The sequence below is a fragment of the Musa acuminata genome, chromosome BXJ3-2 (genome assembly GCF_036884655.1).
Source record: "Musa acuminata AAA Group cultivar baxijiao chromosome BXJ3-2, Cavendish_Baxijiao_AAA, whole genome shotgun sequence".
Classification (NCBI taxonomy): Eukaryota; Viridiplantae; Streptophyta; class Magnoliopsida; order Zingiberales; family Musaceae; genus Musa; species Musa acuminata.
The window spans coordinates 19,744,581-19,771,024 of record NC_088350.1 but is presented as its reverse complement, the minus strand read 5'-3'; the positions used below and the strand labels follow the sequence as shown (position 1 = coordinate 19,771,024).

Genomic DNA, 26,444 nt, shown 5'->3' with positions numbered 1-26,444 from the left:
CGATACGGTGTCAGGCTCAAAGTGGGGTAGTGTGACTCAACAGGGTGCGGGTATGCTCTACGCAGGCAGACCTCTCGGGTCCGTCGCGTGCTCTCGGACTTCTCCTGTCCTGACTTACTCCCCGCTCGGCCTCTGTCGGGTCGGGTCAGTCGGGGGAGCCGCTAGCCGCACGATCTGAGGAATGAGCGAAGCGAGCGTCTGCATCATGCCCGCCATGGTTTGCACTTGCTTGGTTAGGTTGAGGAATGCCTAGGGTGTCATAGCCAAGAGTCCTATGGTGAGTCCAAGGGCGACAACCCCAGGTCGTTGAACAGGCGCTAGTAGCGATCTGGTGTCGAGGCCGGGATCCCCCCATCTCCAGGGGTGGGGAGGGCCTGATCTCTAGGTTCGACCCTCCGACGAGTATGTCAATAATGGGATCGATCGTTCCTCCTTCAGGCCGGGGGCCGACCTGGGGCTTTATACTATTACACGAGGGTCGATATCACGTCGATTCGACGTGACCGTTGACCCTCGAGAGATGGGACAACACCTTTGACCGGCCACCATCTCGGTCGAGCGAAGCAACGTCTCGAGCTCTCAGGACGGGACAGGTGGAACAGCTTCTTAGTACCGTTCTGACTTGATGTGTTGAAGTAAAAAAGAGATCTACTTATGATGACAGCTCACCTTGTTCTTTACTCAGCAATAATACACCTGTGAAAGATCTTGCCATGTCCTGTCCAATCTATATAATTTATTTCACATAAACACCGTCTAATCGATGTACGATGGTTTTAAGATAGCATATGATTGCGTATGGTACGTTGTATCACATTTTCTAACTTTCCATTGAGATATTTTTGTTGATTCTGAACATGAAAAATGTGGCTCAACCAACTTCTTGTTCTTATCCAAAATAACATGAGCAATCAATATGACAACTAGCTACCTTGCTCATATCAACCATTAACGACCTATAGAATTATATTTTGAACATCAATAAAAATCTAATGTACAATCTTTCATAAGGTTTTGTCATTTTTATTTGATTCTTATAATTACTAATTGCTTTCTCTAATCATCAAGTGATGCTTAAATTCTAACCAAATTATATGGTTTATTGCTGTACGGAATCATTCAATAATTCATAAGAGCTTGTTGAATACTTGACATCACTAAATAGAAATTTTAATCATGAAAAATATATGTCAAACTCTTCTGAAGGACTTTCCCTATGTTTCACCTTCCATATGCGAGTCCTTTTGGATGCTCTACGGAGACTTAACACTAACACAATAATAAAGGCTACCACCACAAGCGAGCAATGATTATGTACCTGGATCTACGACGTTTTGTACATCCGTTGTCTGCACAGCACAAACGAACAGTGTTTTGCAATCAAAAGTACATGAATTAAGCGTAATTAACAGAGTGCAATAAAAAAAAGATGAACAAATATGACTTGTGAGTTTTATGGTCAGTATTGTGAAGCCTCCAGAAACGTTATTAAAATTTATAACAAAATTTTGGGATTATTGCAAACACAAGCCTCTTTTTGCTGAAAAGAAGAGAGGCTACCAACTTTAAGAAAGGAAAGAAAGAACTATGAATACTGAAGCAAATCATCCAAATAGGCTCTTAAAGGATAGCCATGAAACAACAATTTAGAGAACTACACCCCATCATCATACTTCCACCTTGAGAGATCATTGCTTTCTTGCAAACTTCATGCATGGGGTTCTAAAAGCGGAACATTCCACCTGCCGATAAGGAAACTGATGACCTTACCTTGGTGGAGGGGGAGGAACATGAGATTTGGCCATCCCGACCCACACAACAATACCAATCGCAAGGATTACCCAGCCAAGCACGTCATACTTTAGGTCGCTGTCTTTTTTCTTCTTGGGAGTCTGAAATTAAAAGAAAAAAGAATCACCGACTGTAATCCTGGCACAATCTCCAAAGCATTTAATGATTAAAGATGGATCACCAAAAATCACAATGTTGACAGAGTTTGCTAGAAAACATATTCCTATGAATTTGTCAGTGAGATTTCAAACACACACAAAGCATTTAATGATTAAAGATGGATCACCAAAAATCACAATGTCGACAGAGTTTGCTAAGAAACATATTCCTATGAATTTGTCAGTGAGATTTCAAATACACACAAAGCATTTAATGATTAAAGATGGATCACCAAAAATCACAATGTAGACAGAGTTTGCTAAGAAACATATTCCTATGAACTTTTCAGTGAGATTTCAAATACCCATAGACCAGTATGTACTGAATGATATTTATTGGTTCAACCAAAAGATCAGTACCTAATCAACATTTCAAGTAATACCAAATGATACTGATCAGTATTCAAGTTCTAGTTATTTTTTAAGTAAAATTGAGTCATAATACCACTCAGTATAAAAGTACCATATGGATCCTACCGATTACCAGATCAACATTTAAATCCTTTCTTGTTAATTAGCCTACTACCAGACCAGGTTGAGGATATTGAAGGCAGGCTGCTTCAACCTAAAGTAAAATCAAAACTCCAAACATCAAATATGTTAAGCATCACTATAGCTGGTGTTGGTGTAAACACCTTTTTTTCTTAGCCGTGACCCGGGAGGTCGTCTCGGCTCGTTCGGGGGTCCGAATGGCGGGGATCTCCCTGGGGCGATGCTCGTCTCCACCGAGGTGGTCGGGTGCGGCCTCGGACTCGGGGCGATGCAACGACTTCCTCCGGGTGGGGACTCCTTGCCTGCGTGTCCCGAACGGGAGACCTCGGCTTGATACCTGCACAAAGGTCGAGTCGGTTTGACCCGACCCCTCCGACGATCAAGTTAGAGAGATGAAGTGGCGGTTGTTCTGGGCGTCCAGTCTGCTCTCTTCCCTCTGGCTCGAGGACGTTTATAGGGGAACTCGGCATTATCGGGCGCGCCATCCCGCCGGTCGGGGCCGTATCTCTGATGGCGTCCGACATCGCCGAGGATGTTGCGTATGGGATCGGGGAATCGCAGGGCATGGGCGAGCTTCAACCGCTACCTACTTCTGTCTCGTCCTACTGTGCTGGGTTGACTGAGGGGCTGTGGGCTCAGTGAGGCTGACGTCCGGACGCAGACCGTTGCCCTCGTTGCTCTCCCTGGGGCGCCGCGCCTGTCCACGTGCGGGGGGGGCGTTGCCGGGAGTGGGGTTTACCATTTTTTGCCATATCATATCCCCCCCCCAAAGGAAGCCATGGCTCGGCACCGGACGGTGGGGATTCGAGGCGTGGCTTTGATCGGTAAGCGGCGGTGTTCTTCGCGGTTCACGATTGAGGCACAGGTCCGGGGCAAATAGGCCGCGCTGCGTAGGTGCTTAGTGCGGCATGAGGTCGGGGAATGTGTCTCGGGCGTGCTGGCCGCGCCGAGGATGTGGTCTCGGGAGCATGCGGTCGAGGAGCACGTCTCGGGCGGGCTGGCCGCACCGAGGATGTGGTCTCGGGAGCATGCGGCCGAGGAGCACGTCTCGGGCGGGTTGGCCGTGCCGAGGAGGTGGTCTCGGGAACATGCGGGCGAGGAGCACGTCTCGGGCGGGCTGGCCGCGCCGAGTAGGTGGTCTCGGGGACATGTGGCCGAGGAGCACGTCTCGGGCGGGCTGGCCGCACCGAGGATGTGGTCTCGGGAGCATGCGGCCGAGGAGCACGTCTCGGGCGGGCTGGCCGCGCCGAGGAGGTCTCGGGAACATGCGGCCGAGGGGCACGTCTCGGGCGGGCTGGCCGCACCGAGGATGTCGTCTCGGGAGCATGCGGCCGAGGAGCACGTCTCGGGCGGGCTGGCCGCGCCGAGTAGGTGGTCTCGGGGACATGTGGCCGAGGAGCACGTCTCGGGCGGGCTGGCCGCACCGAGGATGTGGTCTTGGGAGCATGCGGCCGAGGAGCACGTCTCGGGCGGGTTGGCCGCGCCGAGGAGGTGGTCTCGGGAACATGCGGGCGAGGAGCACGTCTCGGGCGGGCTGGCCGCGCCGAGTAGGTGGTCTCGGGGACATGTGGCCGAGGAGCACGTCTCGGGCGGGCCGGCCGTGCCGAGGAGGTGGTCTCGGGGACATGTGGCCGAGGAGCACGTCTCGGGCGGGCTGGCCGTGCCGAGGAGGTGGTCTCGGGGACATGCGGCCGAGGAGCACGTCTCGGGCGGGCTGGCCGCGCCGAGGAGGTGGTCTCGGGGACATGCGGCCGAGGAGCACGTCTCGGGCGGGCTGGCCGTGCCGAGGAGGTGGTCTCGGGGACATGTGGCCGAGGAGCACGTCTCGGGCGGGCTGGCCGCGCCGAGTAGGTGGTCTCGGGGACATGTGGCCGAGGAGCACGTCTCGGGCGGGCCGGCCGTGCCGAGGAGGTGGTCTCGGGGACATGTGGCCGAGGAGCACGTCTCGGGCGGGCTGGCCGTGCCGAGGAGGTGGTCTCGGGGACATGCGGCCGAGGAGCACGTCTCGGGCGGGCTGGCCGCGCCGAGGAGGTGGTCTCGGGGACATGCGGCCGAGGAGCACGTCTCGGGCGGGCTGGCCGTGCCGAGGAGGTGGTCTCGGGGACATGTGGCCGAGGAGCACGTCTCGGGCGGGCTGGCCGTGCCGAGGAGGTGGTCTCGGGGACATGTGGCCGAGGAGCACGTCTCGGGCGGGTTGGCCGCGCCGAGGAGGTGGTCTCGGGAACATGCGGGCGAGGAGCACGTCTCGGGCGGGCTGGCCGCGCCGAGTAGGTGGTCTCGGGGACATGTGGCCGAGGAGCACGTCTCAGGCGGGCCGGCCGTGCCGAGGAGGTGGTCTCGGGGACATGTGGCCGAGGAGCACGTCTCGGGCGGGCTGGCCGTGCCGAGGAGGTGGTCTCGGGGACATGCGGCCGAGGAGCACGTCTCGGGCGGGCTGGCCGCGCCGAGGAGGTGGTCTCGGGGACATGCGGCCGAGGAGCACGTCTCGGGCGGGCTGGCCGTGCCGAGGAGGTGGTCTCGGGGACATGTGGCCGAGGAGCACGTCTCGGGCGGGCTGGCCGTGCCGAGGAGGTGGTCTCGGGGACATGTGGCCGAGGAGCACGTCTCGGGCGGGCCGGCCGCGCCGAGGATGTGGTCTCGGGGGCACGCGGGAAGATCGTCGTTCTTATCAGACGTCGGAGGGGTCGCAGTGGCCGTTCTCCGTGTTGTTCCCCGCAGCGACCTTGGGTCCGCATTTATGATGGGGTGTTCGTTGGCCTTCCCTGGTGCGACGAGCGAGTGTGCGGATGAGCTGTTGGCCGCTATGGGGAGACGAAGGGACGTCTCTCCTGGCGGGGCTTTTCCTATATAAACGGTGCACTCGGCCCGTTTCACGATTCTGGTCGCTGAGTCTTGGACCTCGTCGCCCTTTCTGTCATCACATCCTCTCCTTTCCTACGCCGTCACTCCCCAGTTGCTCTTGTTCGTCCCAAAGCCGGTAAGGATGCCCCCCTCGCCTGTCTCTTCATCTCCGTCCCCTGATAGTGTGCGGGAGCGCACACCTCCGCCCTCCCCGGACGAGGAGGCGGCGCGGGCCCTTGAGGCTCTAATGTGGCCGCACGACCTCGACTCGGCGGTGAGCGGGTCGTTGCTGGAGAAGCTCCGGGGGCGTTATCACATCCCGGAGGAGTTTGTTCTGGTCGCACCTGACCCGGGGCAGCGGTCGTACGACCCGGTGCCTCGAGGTTTCGCGCTGACCCAAGATGCCCTAGAGGCCGGGTTGCGCCTTCCCCTTCATCCTATCATCGTCTCCTGCCTATCTCTATGGCGGATTTCGCCTTCCCAGGTGGCGCCTAACTCATGGCGGTACCTGGTAGCGTTCTTGGGGGAACGCTATTTTGTGTCAGCCCGGACTGGCTTTCGCGTCGGGGGAGCCCCTTCGAATAACAAAGGGTGGAAAGGGCGGTTTTTTTACGTTAGCTGGCCGAGGGATTGGGGCTTCGGAGTTCGGTGGGCGGTGAGGGTGATAGATAACACAGTCCCGGACTTGAACGACGAGGAGCGTCGGGACTTGAAGAGGCTTCGGGCAATCCTTCCCGGTTCTCAGGCCATTCGAGCTATGACCGAGGAGTGGCTAGCCGAGGCGGGTCTTAGCCCGGCTTTCGGGGGTATGTTTGTAGAGGGTGTTCTCTATGCCTTGTTTGTTTCCACAGTTTGTGATGGTTTGCTTGTCTCCTTTGTAGGAATGAAGCTCCTGTCCCTTCGTGGTGGTCGCTCCTCGTCGGCTTCTTCTCCGCGCCAGTCCGCTGGTTCCTCTCCGCGTTCCCCAGCCGACCCGTTGCCCGGTTCGGCGAGTGCCCCATTAGAGATCCCAGAGGGACGTCCGTCAAAGAAGGCAAAGACGACGGGTCCTGGGAAAGCCAAGGCGGGGACCACTCCTTCAACAATCGTGGGCGCCAAGCGGACCACTCGGGACGAGGGGCCTTCCCGAGTTGAAGGGCTTAGCCAAGGGACGGCTGGGAAGAGGTCGAGCCTGCCCACGGTGGATGATCTGTGCGGGCTACGCACGGGGGTCGACGAGCCCCTATGGTCAGCGGTGATGGGCGAGCTTCCGCCGGGGGAGGCTTCCGACCCGCTGGTTGCCCGATGGAAGGGGCTGTCCCGAGGGGATAAGGTATGGGCCGGGGGAGATCCCTCTGCTGCCTTTCTTCGAGGCGTGCTCCACCCCGACCTGGCTCGGGACCTATACACCCTGCCTTCGGAGACCATGCTTAACAAGGCGGGGAGGTTTCTAACACTGGTAAGTGTTTTGCTAACTCCGGGCATCCCCGCGACTGCGTGCTGACTCTTATTTTCCTGTGGCAGGGCCTCCACTATTCGACGGCGCTAATGGACCGAGTGCGCGACGCTGGCCAGGCAATCTGGGACCTCAGCGAGCGCAACTCCGAGTTGTGCCGCCAGCTAGAGGAGGTTCGGGCCGGGTCGGGCCCCGAGGCGGTAGCGGCCGCGGAAAAACGTGCGACCGATTCCGAGGAAGAGGTGGCGCGCCTAAGGGCAGAGCTCGAGCAGTCGGGCGATTCAGTCAAGGAGCTCCAGGAGTTCCTCCGTTTGGATCGGGCCGAGCTCCGCCTGTTGAAGTCGGAGGCGCTTGGTCTTACCAAGAGGGCGGGGAAGGCCGAGGCCGAAGCCCGCGCTGCCTCCGATGCGCTGGCCGAGGAGGTTCGCCTCCGTCCGTCGAAGGACAAGGAGGCGATTGAAGCCTACAAGAGGTCCGAGAACTTCGAGCTCGGGCTGACCCGCATGGGACGAGTATCCTACGAGTATGGATACAAAATCGCCCTGGGTCGCTTCCGCTCATGTCCTCCTGGTTGCGAGGTGGAAAAGGACCCGTTCGCCTCCTGCCCCGTGGACCTGGAGGTGGACATGCCGGAGGACGTGCCATTCGACGATCGCCCGAAGACTCCAGAAGAGTAGTGAGGGTCGTTTTTGTATGTCGGGGTCGAGGGTGCGAGGGGTTCCTGTATGGGTTTTGGCTTCTGTATCCCCTCCTTTTTAATAAAATGATCTTTTTCGTTTTCTGTGTTTGCGTAGTGCCTGCACCTTCAAACGAAGTATTTCCTAAGGTTCTGTATGTTCCAAGTCCGGGGCACGGGGTCGCCATCCATTGTCGCGAGTCGGAACGTCCCCGGTCGGGATACTCCGATGACCCGATAGGGTCCTTCCCACTTTGGGGTCAGCTTCCCCCTTGCTTGGGTTGGGCGGCTGACTTCGATTTTGCGCAGGACCAGGTCCTCTAATTTTATTGATCGGGGTCGTACTCTCCGGTTGTAGACCCTCGCTACGGCTCTTTTGTAAGAAAGAGCTTTCTGGTGTGCGTTAGCCCGTCTTTCCTCGAGTAGGTCCAGGTTGGATCGGAGCCCTTCTCCCGAGGCCTCTTCGCTGTAGTCTGCCGTCCGCGGAGTCGGGATGGCTACTTCGGATGGCAATACGGCCTCGGTCCCGAACGTGAGGCTGTAGGGAGACTCCCCGATCGGGGTCTTGGGGGTAGTGCGCATCGCCCATAGGACGCTCGGGAGCTCGTCGATCCAAGCCGATCGGGCAGCGGATACCCTTCTCTTGAGGCCGTCGACGATGGACCGGTTGGTTACCTCAGCTAGCCCATTCGCCTGGGGGTAAGCCACCGAGCTGAACCTCAGCTGTATTTTGTGCTTGGCGCAAAACTCTTGGAATCTCCTGTCGGCGAATTGAGGTCCATTGTCGGTGACGATGGACTGGGGCAGGCCGAACCGAGTTATGAGGTTTCTCCACACGAACCTTTCCACTTGTGACTCCGTAATGGTCGCTAGAGGCTCGGCTTCGACCCACCTGGTAAAGTAGTCCACTCCCACGATGATGTACTTCCGCTGGCCGGAGGCGGGTGGGAGAGGCCCTAGTATGTCCAGTCCCCATTGCGCGAATGGCCAGGCACAGTCGACAGGGGTGAACAGGACCGCCGGCCGTCGGGCGATGCGGGCGTGCTCCTGGCACGAGCTGCACCGCCGCACGAAAGCTTTCGCGTCCTGGCGCATGGTCGGCCAGTAGTACCCCTGTCGGAGTATCTTGTGCGCCAGGGCTCGTTCGCCTATGTGTTCCCCGCAGGCCCCTTCATGCATGTCGGACAGAACGGCCCGAGCTTCGTTCGGCTCTAGGCAGCGTAACAAGGGGCGCGAGAAGGACCGCTTGTACAGCCGTCCTTCCTCTTCGATGTACCATGCCTGCGTCCGACGCAAGCGTCGAGCCGTGGTTTCATTGTCGGGTAGAGCCCCATCCCGCTTGAAGCGTAGCATCTCTTGTACCCAAGTGGCCGGCGCGTCGCCCGTGACCGTGGCGACGACCTCTATGGCTTGGTGGGGGAGCACTTCGGTCTCGGGTAGAGCCCAGGGGGCCGAGCCGGACGCCCATTTTGCCAGGGTGTCGGCTCGCTGGTTCTCGCTCCTGGGAACATTCGACAATTCAAAATGGGCAAACTTGGTGGCAAGGCTTTTTACCTGTGCCAGATATTTCGCCATAATCGGGTCCCGGGCTTCGTATCCGCCGTCGAGCTGCCTAGCCACCAGCTGTGAGTCGGTGATGACGCGTATGTCGGTCACCCGCATTTCCAGTGCCAACTGGAGCCCCGCCAGGAGAGCCTCGTATTCTGCCTCGTTGTTGGTGGCCCTAAACCCGAAGCAGAAGGAGCGCTCGATCGAGCGGCCGTCAGGTGTCACCAGCACCAGCCCTGCACCGGCGCCTTTTGTGTTGGCCGACCCGTCTACGTGGAGGGTCCACGTCTCACGCGGTGGCTCGAGTTCCTCGCCTGTGCTCGGGGTCAGCTCTGCAATGAAGTCTGCCACGGCCTGGGCTTTGATGGCGGTCCGTGGTATATACTGTATGTCGTGCTCGCCGAGCTCTACTGCCCATTTGAGGAGACGCCCTGCAACGTCGAATTTAGACAGGACAAGCCGGAGCGGCTGGTCAGTTATTACCTCCATCGGGTGGGCCTGGAAATAAGGGCGGAGCTTTCGCGCCGACAGAACGAGCGCCAGCGCCAGCTTTTCGATTGGCGGGTAGCGTTCTTCTGGCCCGCTCAGCATGTGGCTGACATAGTAGACCGGCAGTTGGTCGCCGGAGTTTTCTTTGACCAGAACCGAACTGACCGCGTGCTGGGAGGCGGCGAGGTAGAGACTCAATTTCTCCCCAGGGGAGACTGAAGCGAGCCGGGGGAGGTTGGCCAGGTGTTGCTTCATCCGCTCGAAGGCCCTCTCGCATTCCGTCGTCCATCGGAAGTTCTTCGGATCCTTCAGGGCCTGGAAGAAGGGGAGGCAGCGATCTCCCGATCGGGAAAGAAAACGTGATAACGCGACTAGCCTCCCGTTAAGGCGCTGCAGGTCTCTGATCGTCCGAGGAGGCTGCATGTCAATGATGGCCTGTATCTTTTCCGGGTTGGCGTCAATCCCTCTCTCATGTATGATGAATCCGAGGAATTTTCCCGAGGTCACGCCGAAGGCGCACTTGGCGGGGTTGAGGCGCAGGCCGAACTTTCGCAGGGTGTCGAATGTTTCAGCTAGGTCAGAAGGATGGGCCTCCGCCGTTCGGCTCTTTACGATCATGTCGTCGACATATATCTCCATGTTTCGTCCAATCTGGTGGGCGAATATCCTGTTCACCGTCCTCTGGTAGGTCGCCCCGGCATTTTTCAACCCGAACGGCATGACTTTGTAAAAATATACCCCTTGCTCGGTGAGGAAGGCTGTGTGTTCTTGGTCTTCGGGTGCCATCCTGACCTGGTTGTACCCGGAGAATGCGTCCATAAACGAAAGACGGGCGTGGCCAGCCGTGGCGTCAACTAGCTGGTCGATCTTCGGCAGGGGGTAGCAATCTTTTGGGCAAGCATTATTGAGACTGGTGTAGTCAACGCACATCCGCCAGCTTCCATTAGGCTTTTTGACAAGGACTACATTGGAGAGCCACTGTGGGTACCTTGCCTCTTCTATGAAACCGGCCGCCAGAAGTCGGTTTACCTCTTCTCGGATGGCCAGTTGCCGATCCGGGGCCTGCCGCCTGGGTCTCTGTTTTACCGGGCGGGCGTCGGACGAGATGTTCAAGTGGTGCAGCGCGACTTCCGGGTGGACTCCGACTAGGTCAGTCGGCGTCCAAGCGAAGATGTCGGCGTTGGCTCGCAGAAGGCCGACGAGCTGCTGTTGCTCTTGTTCGGGCAGTCCCGACCCGACTTTGACTGTTTGGTCGGGCCTTCCTTCGATCAGTGGCAAGTCAATGGTGGATTCCTTCGGCTCGGGGCGGGGGGTCGGTTTTTTTCCCTCCCGGGGGTCTTCCAGCGGGGATTGGATCCTCGCTCTCTTGTTTAGTGACACAGCGGTCAAGTAGCAGCGCCTGGACTCCCAGGAGTTCCCCGCCACTTCCCCGACCCCATCGTGGGTCGGGAACTTGATGGTTTGGTAGTAAGTTGAGATGACGGCTCGGGTCTTGATGAGGGTTGGCCGTCCGAGGATGGCGTTGTATGTCGTGGGGAGGTCGACCACCAGAAAGGAGGTCATCACTGTTTTTGCCTTCGGGAAGACTCCCAAAGTTAGGGGCAGGGTGATGACCCCTAGTGACGAGATTGAGGCACCGGTGAACCCCGTGAGTGTTGAGTATACCGGCTTCATGTTCTCCTTTACCAGACCGAGCTTTTGGAAGGCGTCCCAGTAAAGTATATCGGCCGAGCTTCCAGTGTCGACCATGATCCTTCTCACTTGCGCGTTGGCGATTCTGGCTGATATTACCAACGCGTCATCATGTTCGGCTGGTTCAGGTCCCCCGGTCGGGAAGGTGACTTCGGGGCCTTTTTCCTGTTTGGTGGCTTCAGCCCGGGAGGCCCTGGCGTATGCCCTTCCGTCCGCCATGGAACTCCCTCCGGACGCTGGTCCGCCGGTTATGACATCTATGTGCCGCTCGATGGGGCCTTCCGGGCGTGGCGAGAGCTCCTTGTCTGGTCGGAGGTATGAGCCGAGGTGCCCTCGGCGGATGAGCTCCTCAATTTGCCTTTTTAATTCTCGACACTCCTCGGTGTCGTGACCGGGCTGTCGGTGGAAACGGCAGTATTTAGAGCGGTCCGCGAGTTCGCGCGAGCTCCTCATCGGGTAGGGGTCTTTGAGAAGGCCTTTCTCCTTAATGTGGAGAAATATTTCGGTCCGAGAGGAGTTCAGGCCCGGGGGAGGGGACCTAGGTGCCGCATCGTTGAGGCCGCCGGCCCTGCGCCGGGAGGTAGCGGGCTGTTGTTGTTGGGACTGCTCTGGCTTGACCCTCTTGCGCTCGTCGCGCCTCCCGACCATCCATGCCTCAGCAGCGATGTACTGGTTCGCACGCTGCAACATTTCGGGAACCGAAGTGGGGGGTCGCTCCACCAGAGACCAAAAGAATCGGGTAGGGCGCAGGCCCATCATGAATGCCTGCATCATCAAAGAAGGGTGAGCGTCAGACAACCCGCGGATTTGTGTGGTGAAGCGGTTCACAAAGTGAGAGAGGGGCTCATCCTCCCTCTGGTTGAGCCCGAGGAGCATCGCCACCGACGGCTTCGGTTTGGCATGAGCGAGGAAGTTAAGCTCAAAGTCTCTGGCCAATTGGTCGAAAGAGGCGATGGTCGCGGTCTTCAGATTGCTGTACCACGCTCGGGCTGGGCCCCGCAGGGTTGTCGGGAACGCCCTGCACATCAGGGCATCGGATGTCCCGTATAGTGCCATTTGGGCGCGGAAAGCAGCTACGTGGTCCGCCGGATCGGTGGCACCGTCATAGGCATCCAATGACGGGAGCCGAAAATGCGGCGGGATTGCTTGCTCTTGAATCTCGGGGGTGAAGGGGGACCCCTGGTGTCGCTCGGCCCCCGGGTCTCCCCTGGTCCGGTGAACCTCACGCTGCACCTCGTCCAGCCGGCGGCCTACGAGGCGTAGCTGGGCCCACAGGCCCTCCGCCGAGTCTGAAAGTGGGGCCACGGGCGTCGGGTGCGCCGCTGGTTCCTCCGCTCCTCGGCTCCCGGGTTGGGTCGATTGGTCCGGAGGCGAAGCGGGAGACTCGGGGAGCGGTGCGGGGTTTTGAGCGGCGGGCCGTTGCCGTGGTGGAGGTAGGGTTGAGTGTGAAGCCGTCGGGGGAGAGACCAGCGGGATGATGGTCTGCATCACTCCCGTAAGAGCCCGGACCTGGTGCGTGAGGTCGTAGAAGGCTTCGGGTGGCACGGGTGACGGGCCACCGGGATTGGCGATGGGTGGCGATAGACCCGGATCGTTGAACAATCGCCAATAGCGCTCCGAGATCGCAGCGGGGCGTTCGTCCCGAACCCCCTCCTGTTGGGGATGTTCTTCCGTTGCGTCGGTCGTGTGCGACCGGACGGCTGGGGGTTCGTCGGAGTGAGCCTGTTGATCGCTTGACATTCGGACCGGCCCTCCTTCTAGCGCCATTATGTTGGTGTAAACACCTTTTTTTCTTAGCCGTGACCCGGGAGGTCGTCTCGGCTCGTTCGGGGGTCCGAATGGCGGGGATCTCCCTGGGGCGATGCTCGTCTCCACCGGGGTGGTCGGGTGCGGCCTCGGACTCGGGGCGATGCAACGACTTCCTCCGGGTGGGGACTCCTTGCCTGCGTGTCCCGAACGGGAGACCTCGGCTTGATACCTGCACAAAGGTCGGGTTGGTTTGACCCGACCCCTCCGACGATCAAGTTAGAGAGATGAAGTGGCGGTTGTTCTGGGCGTCCAGTCTGCTCTCTTCCCTCTGGCTCGAGGACGTTTATAGGGGAACTCGGCATTATCGGGCGCGCCATCCCGTCGGTCGGGGCCGTATCTCTGATGGCGTCCGACATCGCCGAGGATGTTGCGTATGGGATCGGGGAATCGCAGGGCATGGGCGAGCTTCAACCGCTACCTACTTCTGTCTCGTCCTACTGTGCTGGGTTGACTGAGGGGCTGTGGGCTCAGTGAGGCTGACGTCCGGACGCAGACCGTTGCCCTCGTTGCTCTCCCTGGGGCGCCGCGCCTGTCCACGTGCGGGGGGCGTTGCCGGGAGTGGGGTTTACCATTTTTTGCCATATCAGCTGGAACTTCTTAAGTTACAAGCAGCTCAAAACTTTCAGCCAAATTGTTGACCGCAGTGGAATAGGTGCATAGGACCATTTCTATTCTATGTATTTCAAAAAATTGTAAATAAAAGTTAATTTCCTTGCTTTGGTTTTATAGTACTAAATCAAGCCCATTGGCAACAAAATTTGCACATCATTAAAACATGAACTAAGTATCTTCATGATGCCTGAAGGAGACCAATGGACACACGGTGATCTACTATCCAACCATGCAGTCCATCAAGGACAGCATCATGGCTAATTCAAGAACAATGTTTCATAAATTTCAATTCATCTGCCAACAGTTAAAAGGTTATATCTCCTATATTTGGTATAAGTCTCTGAACACCTATTATTTACATGATCGGCCCAAAAAAATTTCTACTTTGGGCATATCAATCTTTCTATGTTCCTTAATCCAGATATAGTATCTTCATGATGCCTGAAGGAGACAATGGACACACGGTGATCTACTATCCAACCATGCAGTCCATCAACGACAGCATCATGGCTAATTCAAGAACAATGTTTCATAAATTTCAATTCATCTGTCAACAGTTCAAAGGTTATATCTCCTATATTTGGTATACATCTCTGAACACCTATTATTTATATGATCAGCCCAAAAAATTTCTCCTTTGGGCATATCAATCTTTCTATGTTCCTTAATCCAGATATAGTTTAGCCAAATAGACATCAGAAAAAACCATTTAGTCCAAAACAACCACATAATTTCTGGATTCATTCTAAAAAATAAAATTAGAGAGGATGTGAAGACTTGAGTTATGAATAAGCATAAGAAGATGACTAACTTGGATAATGATAAGACGAGCTATCTTGTTGAGATTGGGCTCTATGATGGTGTTTTCTAAAATTAAACACTGTACATATGGTGCTCGTCTTACAACTATTTTCAATTGAATTTGAATAAACAAGTGTTATAAGAGTTCTAAAAACAAGAATTATGAAACAGATGGGGTTTTTAGGGTAAATTTTTTTTATAATATTGTTCCACTAATAAGTTAACAGCAACTATGGTATACTCCATGAATATCAGTTAGTATGTTGTTATAATAACCAGAGGAACTAAAATACAGAATGAGAGAAGTTTGAGGGTCGAAAAGTATTGATCAACTTAGAAGCTGATAGAAAAGATGTGAGGGATTATTATGCATAAAACACTTCAAGAGTAATCAGGAAAACACTACTGAAAAAAAGAAATATTGAGTGTTCAATGCTGCATCTTCCAGTTTGCCACCACCCCTGATCATCCTAATCCAGATTATATAACCTTCTAACCAGTATATTCTTAATGGCCACAAATAATCCAAAGAAAAGGCATATTTCACACAACATGACTGCAAATTTGCTGGCACATAAATCAGGAGAAGAATGGTCAGATTTTATGGTGCTCAATCAATATAGAACACCCAATTCAGTATTGATAAAGGAAATTTTATTTTCAATCTCTCATTTAACTGTCTTCCATCATATGTTAAACAAATTGTAATGCCTTAAACCAATATAAATAATAAAAAAATAAAATGCAATAAAAATTCCTAAGAAACAGCCGTTACAATTACAGTTCTGTCAAGTAGCTAACAGAAGACAAAGACATGTCAATAGGTTAACTGTAGCATATAAAAATCTCCGCAACTAAGATAATTCTAGTGATTTAAAAAGGGTTAGGCGCCCAAAAGGCGCCAAGGTCCCAAAATGCCTGAGTTGCCTAAGCGAAGTGAGGCTCTATGAAAAATTAAAATATAAAAAAATAATATAATAAAAAAATATAATTATTTAAATAAAAATATGATATTAAATTTAAAATATACTGTTAACAATATATTATTTACTGTTAACAATAGTTAGAGGAGGAGAAAAGAATTGTTAACTGTAATAGAGGGGGATAAAAGGGTCACTAACAGTGGAAACCGACGGAAAGTGACAACAACAAAGGTGAGAAGGTAGCGGTGAGAAGCTAGCAGCAATAGCAACGGAGGATTGGTTCAAGATAGCCGCGACAGCACTACAAACATCAATGGTGGAAGCTACAAGCAGTAGCAGCGATAGCGGCGGAAGCTCCAAAGGGCATCCGTCGGTGGTGGAAGAACCTGTAGTCCTCTCCCTTGATAGTGAAAGGAACTGCACACAGAGCGATGGCGAAAGGAAGCTACGGGCTCTTGCTAAGTGGTCGGACCCATCCGTAAGCGACAGAGGAAGGCTCAGTCCACTGCATCTGCAACAAAAAGCATCAGCGGCAGAGGCAAAAGCAGCGCTAGGGTTGGCTCGGGGTCGCGCGGGGTGTAAGAAACTACGTTATTGAACCGAACCAGACTTAAAGTCTGGTTCGGTTGGCTTATTGGAACCGGGCGCTTCGGGCAGAGGCAAAAGCAGCGCTAGGGTTGGCTCGGGGTCGCGCAGGGTGTAAGAAACTACGTTATTGAACCGAACCAGACTTAAAAGTCTGTTCGGTTGGCTTATTGGAACCGGGCGCTCGCCCGAAGCCCTCGACGCCCAGGTTCGAGCAAGCACTCAAACGACACCTCATTGAAGTGCTCCACCTGGTCCACACACGAGGCGCTCGAGCCTCGTCTCGCCTCGCCCGAGCACCTAGGCGACCGCTTGAGCGCCTAGTTAAATCACTGGATAATTCACCGACAAAGATGAACTCCTAAACATACAAATGAAAAGGCAAGATAAATCAATTAAGAGAAATTCAACACATAAAGGAAACTAATTGAGGAGTTTAACATACACCAGGACCACATTCTCAAAACAAAACAAAAATAATAATTATTCAGCAGTTTGGTATCAAGACTAATCTTGTCAACTTCTTTTGTCCACTTCATTAGGCCACATGAAAATCAAAATGTTGAAGCATCAAAGTAAATCATGTGACAGAGAGGCAAAAACAGAATGATAACCATGAAAAGTTTTGCAAAAAAGCAGAGAACATTCGGCAACATACAGCATATACTGTTGCATAATGACAAGAATGACATGATAAATTTACAAGAAAAACTGGCTCAACTTTCTTCAGAAAGAGCATAATATTACCTTCATACTCGAAGCAGTGGTTGCTCCCTGTGAAGCTTGCTGACTTGCCATCTGCCTTTGGAGTTCTAGATGCAATTCAGGTGCCTAAAGGAGATGTTTATATTATGTTACAAAAAACTGTCATCAGATGATACTAATCCACAAAGGATGATGGTACTTCGTCATGCTAATTCCTTGTGCTAACAATCATTAAAATTCTTCATAGTTAGTTGCAAATCTGTATTTAGTTCTTGTTCCCAATAAACAAAACCAGAAATTTACAATATGCAATGAACCAACACAATTAAGTATGATGTTCACCTTCACATGCTTCCCTACAATCTCCAAGCAAGTTCCTATAAAGATCACCACCACTTAACACTTTACACTAACTTTACCAACTTCCATTCGATGTTTGATTATGTGCATGAGATAATAGGTAATTTATCCCAGTTTAGGCAAGCATGTTGATTCTTGATAGGCAATACACAGGCTCTAGCAAACGGCAATAAGATATCCTCAAATTTCATAAATCATGTACTATATTTTAAATTATTCACATTGCAATTAAGGTGGATAAAAAGGGCTCAGAAGCACAACTAAAAAGCAGATTCTTTTGTATTGAGCTTGCTAGACTTGTTAATATAAGCAACAAATAATTTCTGAAGATAATCATAAGTCAGCTCAGACTAAAATATTCCTAAATATTAATGTACCAAAAGAATCATGGTATGAAATCATGTCAAGTATCAATCTCCATCAAGACATCATAACTATAATCATGGAGGATTTACATCCATACATTTTTAAGACATTCAGAATATTTGTGACCATCAGATAAAATACCAAATGATTCTGTGGACAAATTGACACACTATAGTACTAGTACATGACACACTGTAATCCTAGTACACAGAATTGATCATAAAAATATACCTTGTTTGATAATTCCAGTGACTTAAGATACAGCTCATTCCCAGGATCCTACAAGAAAACTGTAGTCTCAACTCACCAAAGCAACAACAAATACTCCAAGAGAATGAACTGGATGTCATTATAGAATGTGCAAGAAAGTTACCAACTCCACAGCCTGCCGGAAGCACTGAGCTGCCTTGTCAAATTCAACCTTAGCAGCCTCGTGATCCGGTGTGTAGAAAGCATGAGATGTATGGGCGTTTCCCAAGCACCAAAGAGTATCATGCTTGCTTGGATTCACCTCCAAGGCTTCCTCCAGTTTCGATACAGCATCTGCTTGAGAAATCGGTAAAGGAATCACATGCAGCACATTCAAATTTGCATTCGCAGAAACTATTTTCTTATTGAGGTTGCCATATGTTCATTGATACGAACCTTCGACCATCTTTATGGAGTCGCTACCACTCTGAAACGAGGATAGTTCAAGAAGTGCTCCGCCCCATCTCGTGAGATTCTAAGGAAACAGTAACATTATCCCGTTACCAAATTGTTCCACGATGAACACTACAAGCCCAAAGAACGGAAGTACAATGGAGGTCGAGAAAACAAGTGAAGCAGTCGAATCCATCAAGGGAAATACGTTCCAACCGTCGAGAAGGCCAAACTAAGCAACCCTACCGACTACGAGGTAACGGAATCGAAACGTAGGAGCTCACATCGGCATCGAGGGGGTTCTTGGCGTAAACGACCTCCGCAGTCTTGCGCGCGTGCTCAAAGAAGACGATCCGATCGAAATCGTTCTGCGGCAACTCCATGGATCCCTAGGATCGATCAATCGAGAAACAAAGGAAGACGCCGATCAAAAGGATCCTCGTAATCTTCCCCTCTCCCTCGCGTCGCTCGAGACGGGATTAGGGCTTCAAGCAAGTTCGTAGGAAAATGGACTAGCTTTTCTACGATCTCTCATGCGCCACGTGGCGTACGGAACTTCACATCGAACCGAATCTAATTCAAAACATTATATATATATATATATATACGATTTTCGAAAAACTCTCACAAAAATTTGCATGACTTCCTCCAAAAATAATACCTCCGCACTCGTCTCATCTCTATCTCTTTTATCTCTCATTTCTCGATAATAGAAAGACAAAAAAAAGGCTAAAATCGCATGAGTTTTTTTTAATATTATTTTAATTATTCTATTTTTTATAAAATATAAAATTATTATCAAACTTAATTAATAATATCAAAATTTTAAATAAATATAAATATCAAAATAATTATAATTATATATTTATTATTAATAAATATATTATATATAATAATAGAAACGGTATGTTATAACTGTCCTCATCTCATAATTATGTGAATAATAAAAAATACTTATCATATTTATTCTTATCCTTATTTATTCTTGTCATCCTCGTCGACGGATCATTGTGAGTACTCATATTTATGGTATAATTTAATTTTTTCAGTGAAGATTAATCAATTCGAAGTGATTCATCAATTGATTGATTGGTATTGATGGATTTGAATATAGTATTGCGGAATAAAGATAAAGTATTTTGACTTAGTAATCAATGAAATTATAACTAGTTATGTTTTGGATTAGCACTAGATCGATTTTATTGTAGAATTGGTCCAAATCAGTGGTGTCTCAATCGAAAACACATCGTTAATTGTTGTCAATGAGGGTAATTTCATATAATATTAAAATATGAAACTTGATAGGAAATACCTAAAAAGTATGCGGTTTTTTGAGAAATTACCTTTTATATTAGAACTATATTTAATGTATATATTTTTATTATAAATAATACGATGTATTTACTACAGAAAAAATGAGGTATATTTTTCTTTCAAAATCGTAATGTATTTAAAGATATTATTTGTATGAAATTACTGTTTGCCTATTTTTATATATAATACTGAAACAAAGGAGATATAGGAAACTTATTTGTGCACATATTAAGCATTCAGGTGTTACATTTGAAGCAATCTTTTAAATACAAAAAAAAATTCCTTCATTTTATTTTTTTAAATTGACCATAATAATTATTATAGATAAATATAATATTACCATTTAATATTTATTTTCTTCTTGAATTGATCCATTCTTTTAAATGCCCTTTGTGTATGTAAGAACATATAAATAATCAATCGTTAATTTTTAAATTTAAATATAAATATCAATAATTAAACTATTTATATATATGTAATAAATTTAACATTTCTCATAAGCGAATTAAGAAAAAACATAATATGAACAAAGACTTTTTCAACTTAAATTTTGATATCTTAAATCAACAATCTATATTTTTTTTAACAACTAGTTCATTTACAATAGTTTGATTTTTTTCCATATTTGATATGAAGAGTATGAGATATATATATATATATATATATATATATATATATATATATATATATATATATATATATAACTAAGTGACATGTCACATTTGATTGACACATCAATCAAATCTATATCCACGAGGAGCAGGAAGAGTACACTACAAAGTTTACTCTATAAAAATGGGATAGTCCCTTCCGCTAAGATGGCAAATGGAATTTCTAGTATCAAGGTGTATCGTTATCTCATAAATGCAACTCCAATGATTTGATGCATGACCTCAAGCTTGATAGTCGGACAATTGATGTAATCATTCAAGGTATTAATAATTGCATCAGTTCAATAATCATTCTAGTATATTATAAAAGCCCTCAAGTATATCATAGAGAAGGGAGCTCTTTTTATTGGTTATTCGGTACTTCTTGAATAATCCAAATTCACCTCTTACCTAAGTGCGTTGGAGAGACTTTATTAAACATGCTCTCTATCCTTATTGAGGTCTTTACTAACCTATCTCAATAAGTTCGTGCCCTCATACGAATTGTGTAAACTATTATCTCATTTCTATTTTAGCATACCTAAGTCACCCAACATGGGAAGCCCCTATAGTTACTCCTCTTGTACCGCCCCTCGAGTAGGTAGGTACCCCATATTTTTACCTAAGTCCCAACTAGTGTTACAAGAAGATCTTTATGACATATAGTTACTGCACTACATTCTCAATTAAGAGCCTAAACCGTCGAAAGGATTAAAAGTATACTATGTGATCGGGCTATATCTGAATTTAGAGATCAATTCATTAAGATGGATCAATATTTTGAAGATATAAGGTGAGAAATTAAGTAAAGGAAGCAACTTAATTGATATGTTCAACCCCTACGTACAGTCTCCATTACATCATAGCCTTTATTAGCTCATATGACATTATATACAAATATCGATGCACTCATGTGCCCTTTCTTAACTACCTAGAAGTATCACTAAAAAATGGTACCACATATGTCCCTTGAACTTTGTCAATTCCTTCAACCAATTAATTAGAGAATTTAACTCAATTTTATAAGTTACAAACTCCCGAAAAAGCTTACTAATTCCCTCATGTCTATACAATAAGACAAGTGAATTACATTAAAAAAAATTATTAAAGATGTAAGGATGATGTCAGATCTAAACTTGCCTTCACCTCTCATTTTCTTCTAATCAATTTTCAAAAAACCCATAGCTACATGCCTTGAGCTATTAGTCAATCAATATATCATACTTAAATCTATAATGATAATTGAGAAGAGAGCGACAAAGGAAAAAAAAATTAATAAAGGATAAGTGTTCTTTCTGACCATCATTAAATGACTAGTCTCGAGGTAAAAGGCTCCACAATGATTGTGCACCACCCTAGAGTATTTGCCCCTAAATATTTATCATACTAAAGTATTCCTCTAAATCAATGAGAATGACCAACCATGAGCATCTCGAACCATACTCTATCCATGATGAGGGACAAGATAAAGTACTATTAGTTCTATTGGGATTCACGACTATGACACATATGAAACATTGAATCGACGAGCTAACTAGGAGGGTACACCTCGACTGATACCTCTCACAAACCTAGGAGACATCTCTATATGCCCAAGGCTAGGGACTTCTTGATTGCCACCTCCTATTCTCCTCTCCCCTTCTCCTTCTTAAATAACAGGTGTGGAGATTTGGGTAGTAATTTGAGAAGTATTGTTGTAGCCGTACTATGTGGATCACCACTAAAGAAGAGGGCACTTGAACTCCTTCATCTAATCTCACATATCTATAAGAATTCAGGGATATATGGTCTTCCTAGGTAAAACACTATCTCATACGTGGTTTTAAGTTTTACGGGTTTTTGCATACCAATCTTCGCATGACGACGAATATCTTTTTAGGAAATTTGATATTTTTGTTTTCTATTCTTTCACTGCACATGTGATATTGTCCCTAGATTTTCCTATAGTGGTATTAGAGCCAGGTTGTTTGTGTCAATGCCTACCTCGAATTATCACATTCAAGAGGTTATTAGAATCCCTTTATTTTCTGAGTTTTTGAATAATGTTTATTGAGTCTATTTAGTTCAGTTAGAGTCAGATAGAGGTTTATGTTAGGAACAGAGTTGGCACTAAGAGGGGTGGTGAATTAGTGCAGCAGTCAAATCACATCGGTTACAGAAATTTCTTCGTTTCGTACGATAAAACCGATTTCGGAAATGCTTAACTTTGAAAGCAATAAGAGGAGCAAAGCAAGTAATGAGAAGGCAGTTTACAGTTTAAAGTAAATTGCTCAAAGTAAAGCAAACCATATTTTTATAGTAGTTCGGTCGTCGTGACCTACATCCACTCCGCTGATTTCTCTTCCGTCGAGGCCACTAGCATCCACTATTGGTCTTCCTTCAATAGGAGAAGACCAACCACCTTTTACAACTTGATTCTCCTTTTATCAGGTTTAGGAGATAACCCTTACACCCTCACTTACTCCTCTCTCAAACTAGTCTAACACTTAGAACTTTTGAGAAGAGTTCACACAAGTTCTAAGTGTTAGAATAGTTTGAGAGAGGAGTGAGTGCTTGTAAGGGTTGTCTCCTAAATTCGATAAAAGGAGAAGATGGGTGTAAGAAGGAGGTTGATCTTCGCCTATTAAAGGAAGATCGATAGTGGATGCTGGTGGCCTTGACAGAAGAGGAATCGATGGAGTGGATGTAGGTCACGACGACCGAACCACTATAAAATCGGCATGTTCTTCTCTGGTTTGCATTTCTATATTTGAGCAATTTATTTTTTTGCAAACCTCTTAACTTGCTTTATATCCACTACACATCTTCCGTATGCTTTCAATCTATCTTTACGAAAACGCTTTCAAGTTAACCTCTCTCCAAAACGGTTTTGGTCGAAATCGATTTTTATCGTAAGAAGGCCTTTAGTGAACCAATGTAATTTTACCGCTGTACTAATTCACCCACACCCCCCCCCCCTCTTAGTGCCGACTCTTTTCCTAACAGAGATATCCAAGAGCCTCTTCCTCGCTAGGATGACTAAGGAGACACCGGTTCAGCACCATATCCTAAAAATGATTGAGTGGATAAAGAAACTCATATGTCTAGAGAATCAGATAACATGTGTGTGGATCTTATGCTTCAATCCCTACCAGATTCCTTTTCATAATTTATAATTAATTTTAATATGAATAAGCTTGAGATTGTTAGGATCGAGAGCACTAAGAGGGGGGGGGTGAATTAGTGCAGCGGAAATCTTACAGCGATTAAAAACCAAAAGCTGCGTTCGTTCAATAAAAACTATTATGATGCAAAAGCTAATTCTCAGTTTGTATCTAAGTGCAGTTTGCGTCTAAGCGCAGATTGCGTCTAAGCGCAGTTTGCGTCTGAACACAGTTTGCGTCTAAGCGCAGTTTTGCGTCTAAGCGCAGTTTACGTCTAAACTCAGATTTACGTCTAAACGCAGTTTTACGTCTAAACGTAGATTTACGTCTAAACGTAGTTTTACGTCTAAACGCAGATTTACGTCTAAACTCAGATTTACGTCTAAATGTAGTTTTGCGTTTAAAAGCAGTTTTGAACCTTGAAAAGCGTTTTACGTAGAAAGCAATTTGCAGTTATAAATGGAGTCCGAATGTAAGCGTAAACTGCAGTGTGAAGATCGTACGAAAACACGATTTACGTTTGAATGCAGATTCTGAAAGAACAGCACTTAGAACTTGTTCGTGAAAGCGCAGAGAGCAGTAGTAATGGAGGAGGTTTGCAGTAATGATAAAGTGCTCAAAAATAAACGCAAACCAGAGATTTAGAGTGGTTCGGTCAGCCTTGACCTACTCCACTTTTGGCTTCCTCCACCGACGAGGTTGCCGACGTCAACTAGCTGCCTTCCTTCAATGGGCGAAGGCTAACTGCCCTTTTACAGTTTCTCTCCTTTTGACAGGCTCAGGAGACAACCTTTACAGATCCTTTCTCTCCTCTCTTTACAACTCAAGACTTGAAGAACAGAAGAAGGAGAACTTTAGGACTTTACACAAATTTGAGCTCTTAGAATCACTGAAAAGATCAAGAATTCGGTGTGGATCTATATCTTTTCAGTGCTGAATGGGTGGGGTATTTATAGGCCCCAACCCAGTTCAAATTTGGAGCTCAAAACGATCAAATCGATCAAATCCCAGAATTCTGGGATCAGGCGGTTGCACCTCTTGACTGGAGAGGTGGCACCGCCTGGCAGAGCTCGAAGACTGAGCTCAGGCGATTGCTTCACTCTGCCAAAGCTCGAAGACTGAGCTCGATGGTTGCATCACCTGGCAGAGCTCGAAGACTGAGCTTGGTGATTGCATCACCTGGCAGAGCTCGAAACTGAGCTCGGTGGTTGCATCACCTGGCAGAGCTCCAAACTGAGCTCAGGCTGATGCACCTCTCTGCCAGAGCTCGAAGACTGAGCTCGGTGATTGTATCACCTGGCAGAGCTCGAGACTGAGCTCAGGCTGATGCACCTCTCTGCCAGAGCTCGAAGACTGAGCTTGGTGGTTGCATCGCCTGGCAGAGCTCGAAACTTGAGCTCTGGCGGTGCTACCTCTTGGCAGAGGAGGTTGCACCGCCCAGTCTAGCTCGTAGACTGAGCTCTGGGCGGTTGCACCTCTCGGCTGGGGCGGTTGCACCTCCCAGCCTCGCAGCCCTGGCGGTTGCACCTCCTGGCTGGGGCGGTTGCACCTCCCAACCCCACAGCCCAGGCGGTTGCACCTCCTGGCTGGGGCGGTTGCACCTCCTGGTGCAATCAGGGTCCGAATGGTTCACTCCATTCGGCCCACTTTGAATCTTTTCAGGGGCCCAATTGCCCCAAGATTAAGCTAATGGGATCACCTCCCATTTTCATGCTTAATCATCATGCTAACTACGATTAACTCTAAGACAACTTCTGCAGCTTTGCTCCGATGCGTCAATCGCTTCTTCCGGCGAGTTTCCGGCCAACTTCCGTCGATCAACCGATAACCCTCGGTGATCCTTCTGCGGACATCCGGCATACTCCTGGACTTTGCGACGATCCACTTGGCGAGTTCTGACGAGCTTCGCTTGGCAAGCTTCTGGACTTCTCGGATCTGTCCTCGCTGAACCTCCGACGACCGTCCGAACTTCCGTCGAACTCTCGAACTCCCAACGTGATCATGATCTTGACTCCGGCGCAACACCTGCTGCTTGTCTTACTCTTATCGTAGTTAATCCTGCACACTTATCTCAACACATAGATTAGACAACAAATGACAATTGACTTCATCATCAAAATCCGAGATTCAACAATCTCCCCCTTTTTGATGATGACAATCAATTGATAATGGAGTTATCCTTAACTCCCCCTGTCTATATGCCATAGTTGAGATAAGTCAACCTTGAATTCAAGACTAAGAATTCAAGTGACGTATTGATAAGTTAGATCAGTTAAACTTATCAATACTCCCATCATGATACCTATCATGATGTATCTCTTCAAGGATGATGTCAAAGCTTGACATTCATCATCACGTTTGTATTATGGTGTTTGTAACTGTTCATCATGTAAACATATAAAGCTACGAAGGACTTTTTACATGATGCACACATTTGAGATTTTCTAGCAAGTTTGCATTTACTTCACAAAATAGGATATCAAATCAAGATATGATGCAAACTATAGCACATGTTCACATATCTCTTGGTGATGCAAGGATGGCATAACATTGTTTATAGCATCACTCAAGTATTTGCAACTATGACATAGATATGATGATGGCAGTTCAGCTATGACATAGTGTTTATCAATTCATATGTTTCTCCCCCTTTGTCATCAACAAAAAGCATGATAGCATTATCAAGCATATAAAGGAAGTCATGACACATATATCTTTTTATTATTTTTGCTTGACGGAGGAAAGTCATTTTTCAAAGAGTTTTCATAAGAGTGTACAAGAACATCCCATTTTTAGTATACAAACCGAAAAATGAACTTCTTACATGCATCTGGTTAAAAATATTTGTCACATAATTTGCAACATGTTATTTGATCAAGCGTTTGTCAAGGCATGTAATAGTAATAACATCCGAAAAATAATTTTAACTAGTTAAAGTATTCGGACAATTCAACATTCCTAATTCTCTTCTTATGTAATCAAATTGTTCTTCACATAGGGGTTTTGTAAAAATGTCAGCTAGTTGATGTTTAGTATCAATGAATTCTATGGTTACGTCATGATTGGTGACATGATCTCGTATAAAGTGATGTCTAATATCAATATGTTTTGTTCTTGAGTGTTGTATAGGATTTTTGGTTAAGCATATTGCACTTGTGTTATCACATTTAATTGGAATATTTCTGAGATAAACTTTATAATCTTCTAAGGTATTTTTCATCCATACAACTTGTGCACAGCATGCACTTGCTGCAATATATTCAGCTTCGGTTGTTGATAGTGCAACTGAGTTTTGTTTCTTTGATGACCAGGAAACAAGGGCATGTCCTAAAAATTGACATGATCCTGATGTGCTTTTTCTATCTAATCTACACCCAGCAAAGTCAGCATCAGCAAAAGCAATTAACTCAAA

General features: G+C 48.2%; 2 protein-coding genes across 2 annotated transcripts; both read right to left on the bottom strand.

The window, feature by feature from the left end:
• Positions 1-1,430: 1,430 nt before the first annotated feature.
• LOC135586772 (mitochondrial import receptor subunit TOM20-like) lies at positions 1,431-18,424 on the bottom strand. Its single transcript, XM_065138182.1, has 6 exons — positions 18,210-18,424; positions 17,929-18,007; positions 17,657-17,826; positions 17,515-17,562; positions 16,600-16,683; positions 1,431-1,892 (listed from the first exon to the last, which is right to left on the bottom strand). The coding sequence occupies exons 1-6, from the start codon at positions 18,306-18,308 to the stop codon at positions 1,767-1,769; spliced, it is 606 nt and encodes a 201-aa protein (XP_064994254.1). The 5' UTR covers positions 18,309-18,424; the 3' UTR covers positions 1,431-1,766.
• Positions 7,472-15,202, bottom strand: LOC135630896 (uncharacterized). Its single transcript, XM_065138181.1, has one exon. It carries the CDS (start codon positions 12,887-12,889, stop codon positions 7,523-7,525), a length of 5,367 nt encoding a protein of 1,788 aa, XP_064994253.1. The 5' UTR covers positions 12,890-15,202; the 3' UTR covers positions 7,472-7,522.
• Positions 18,425-26,444: the final 8,020 nt, after the last annotated feature.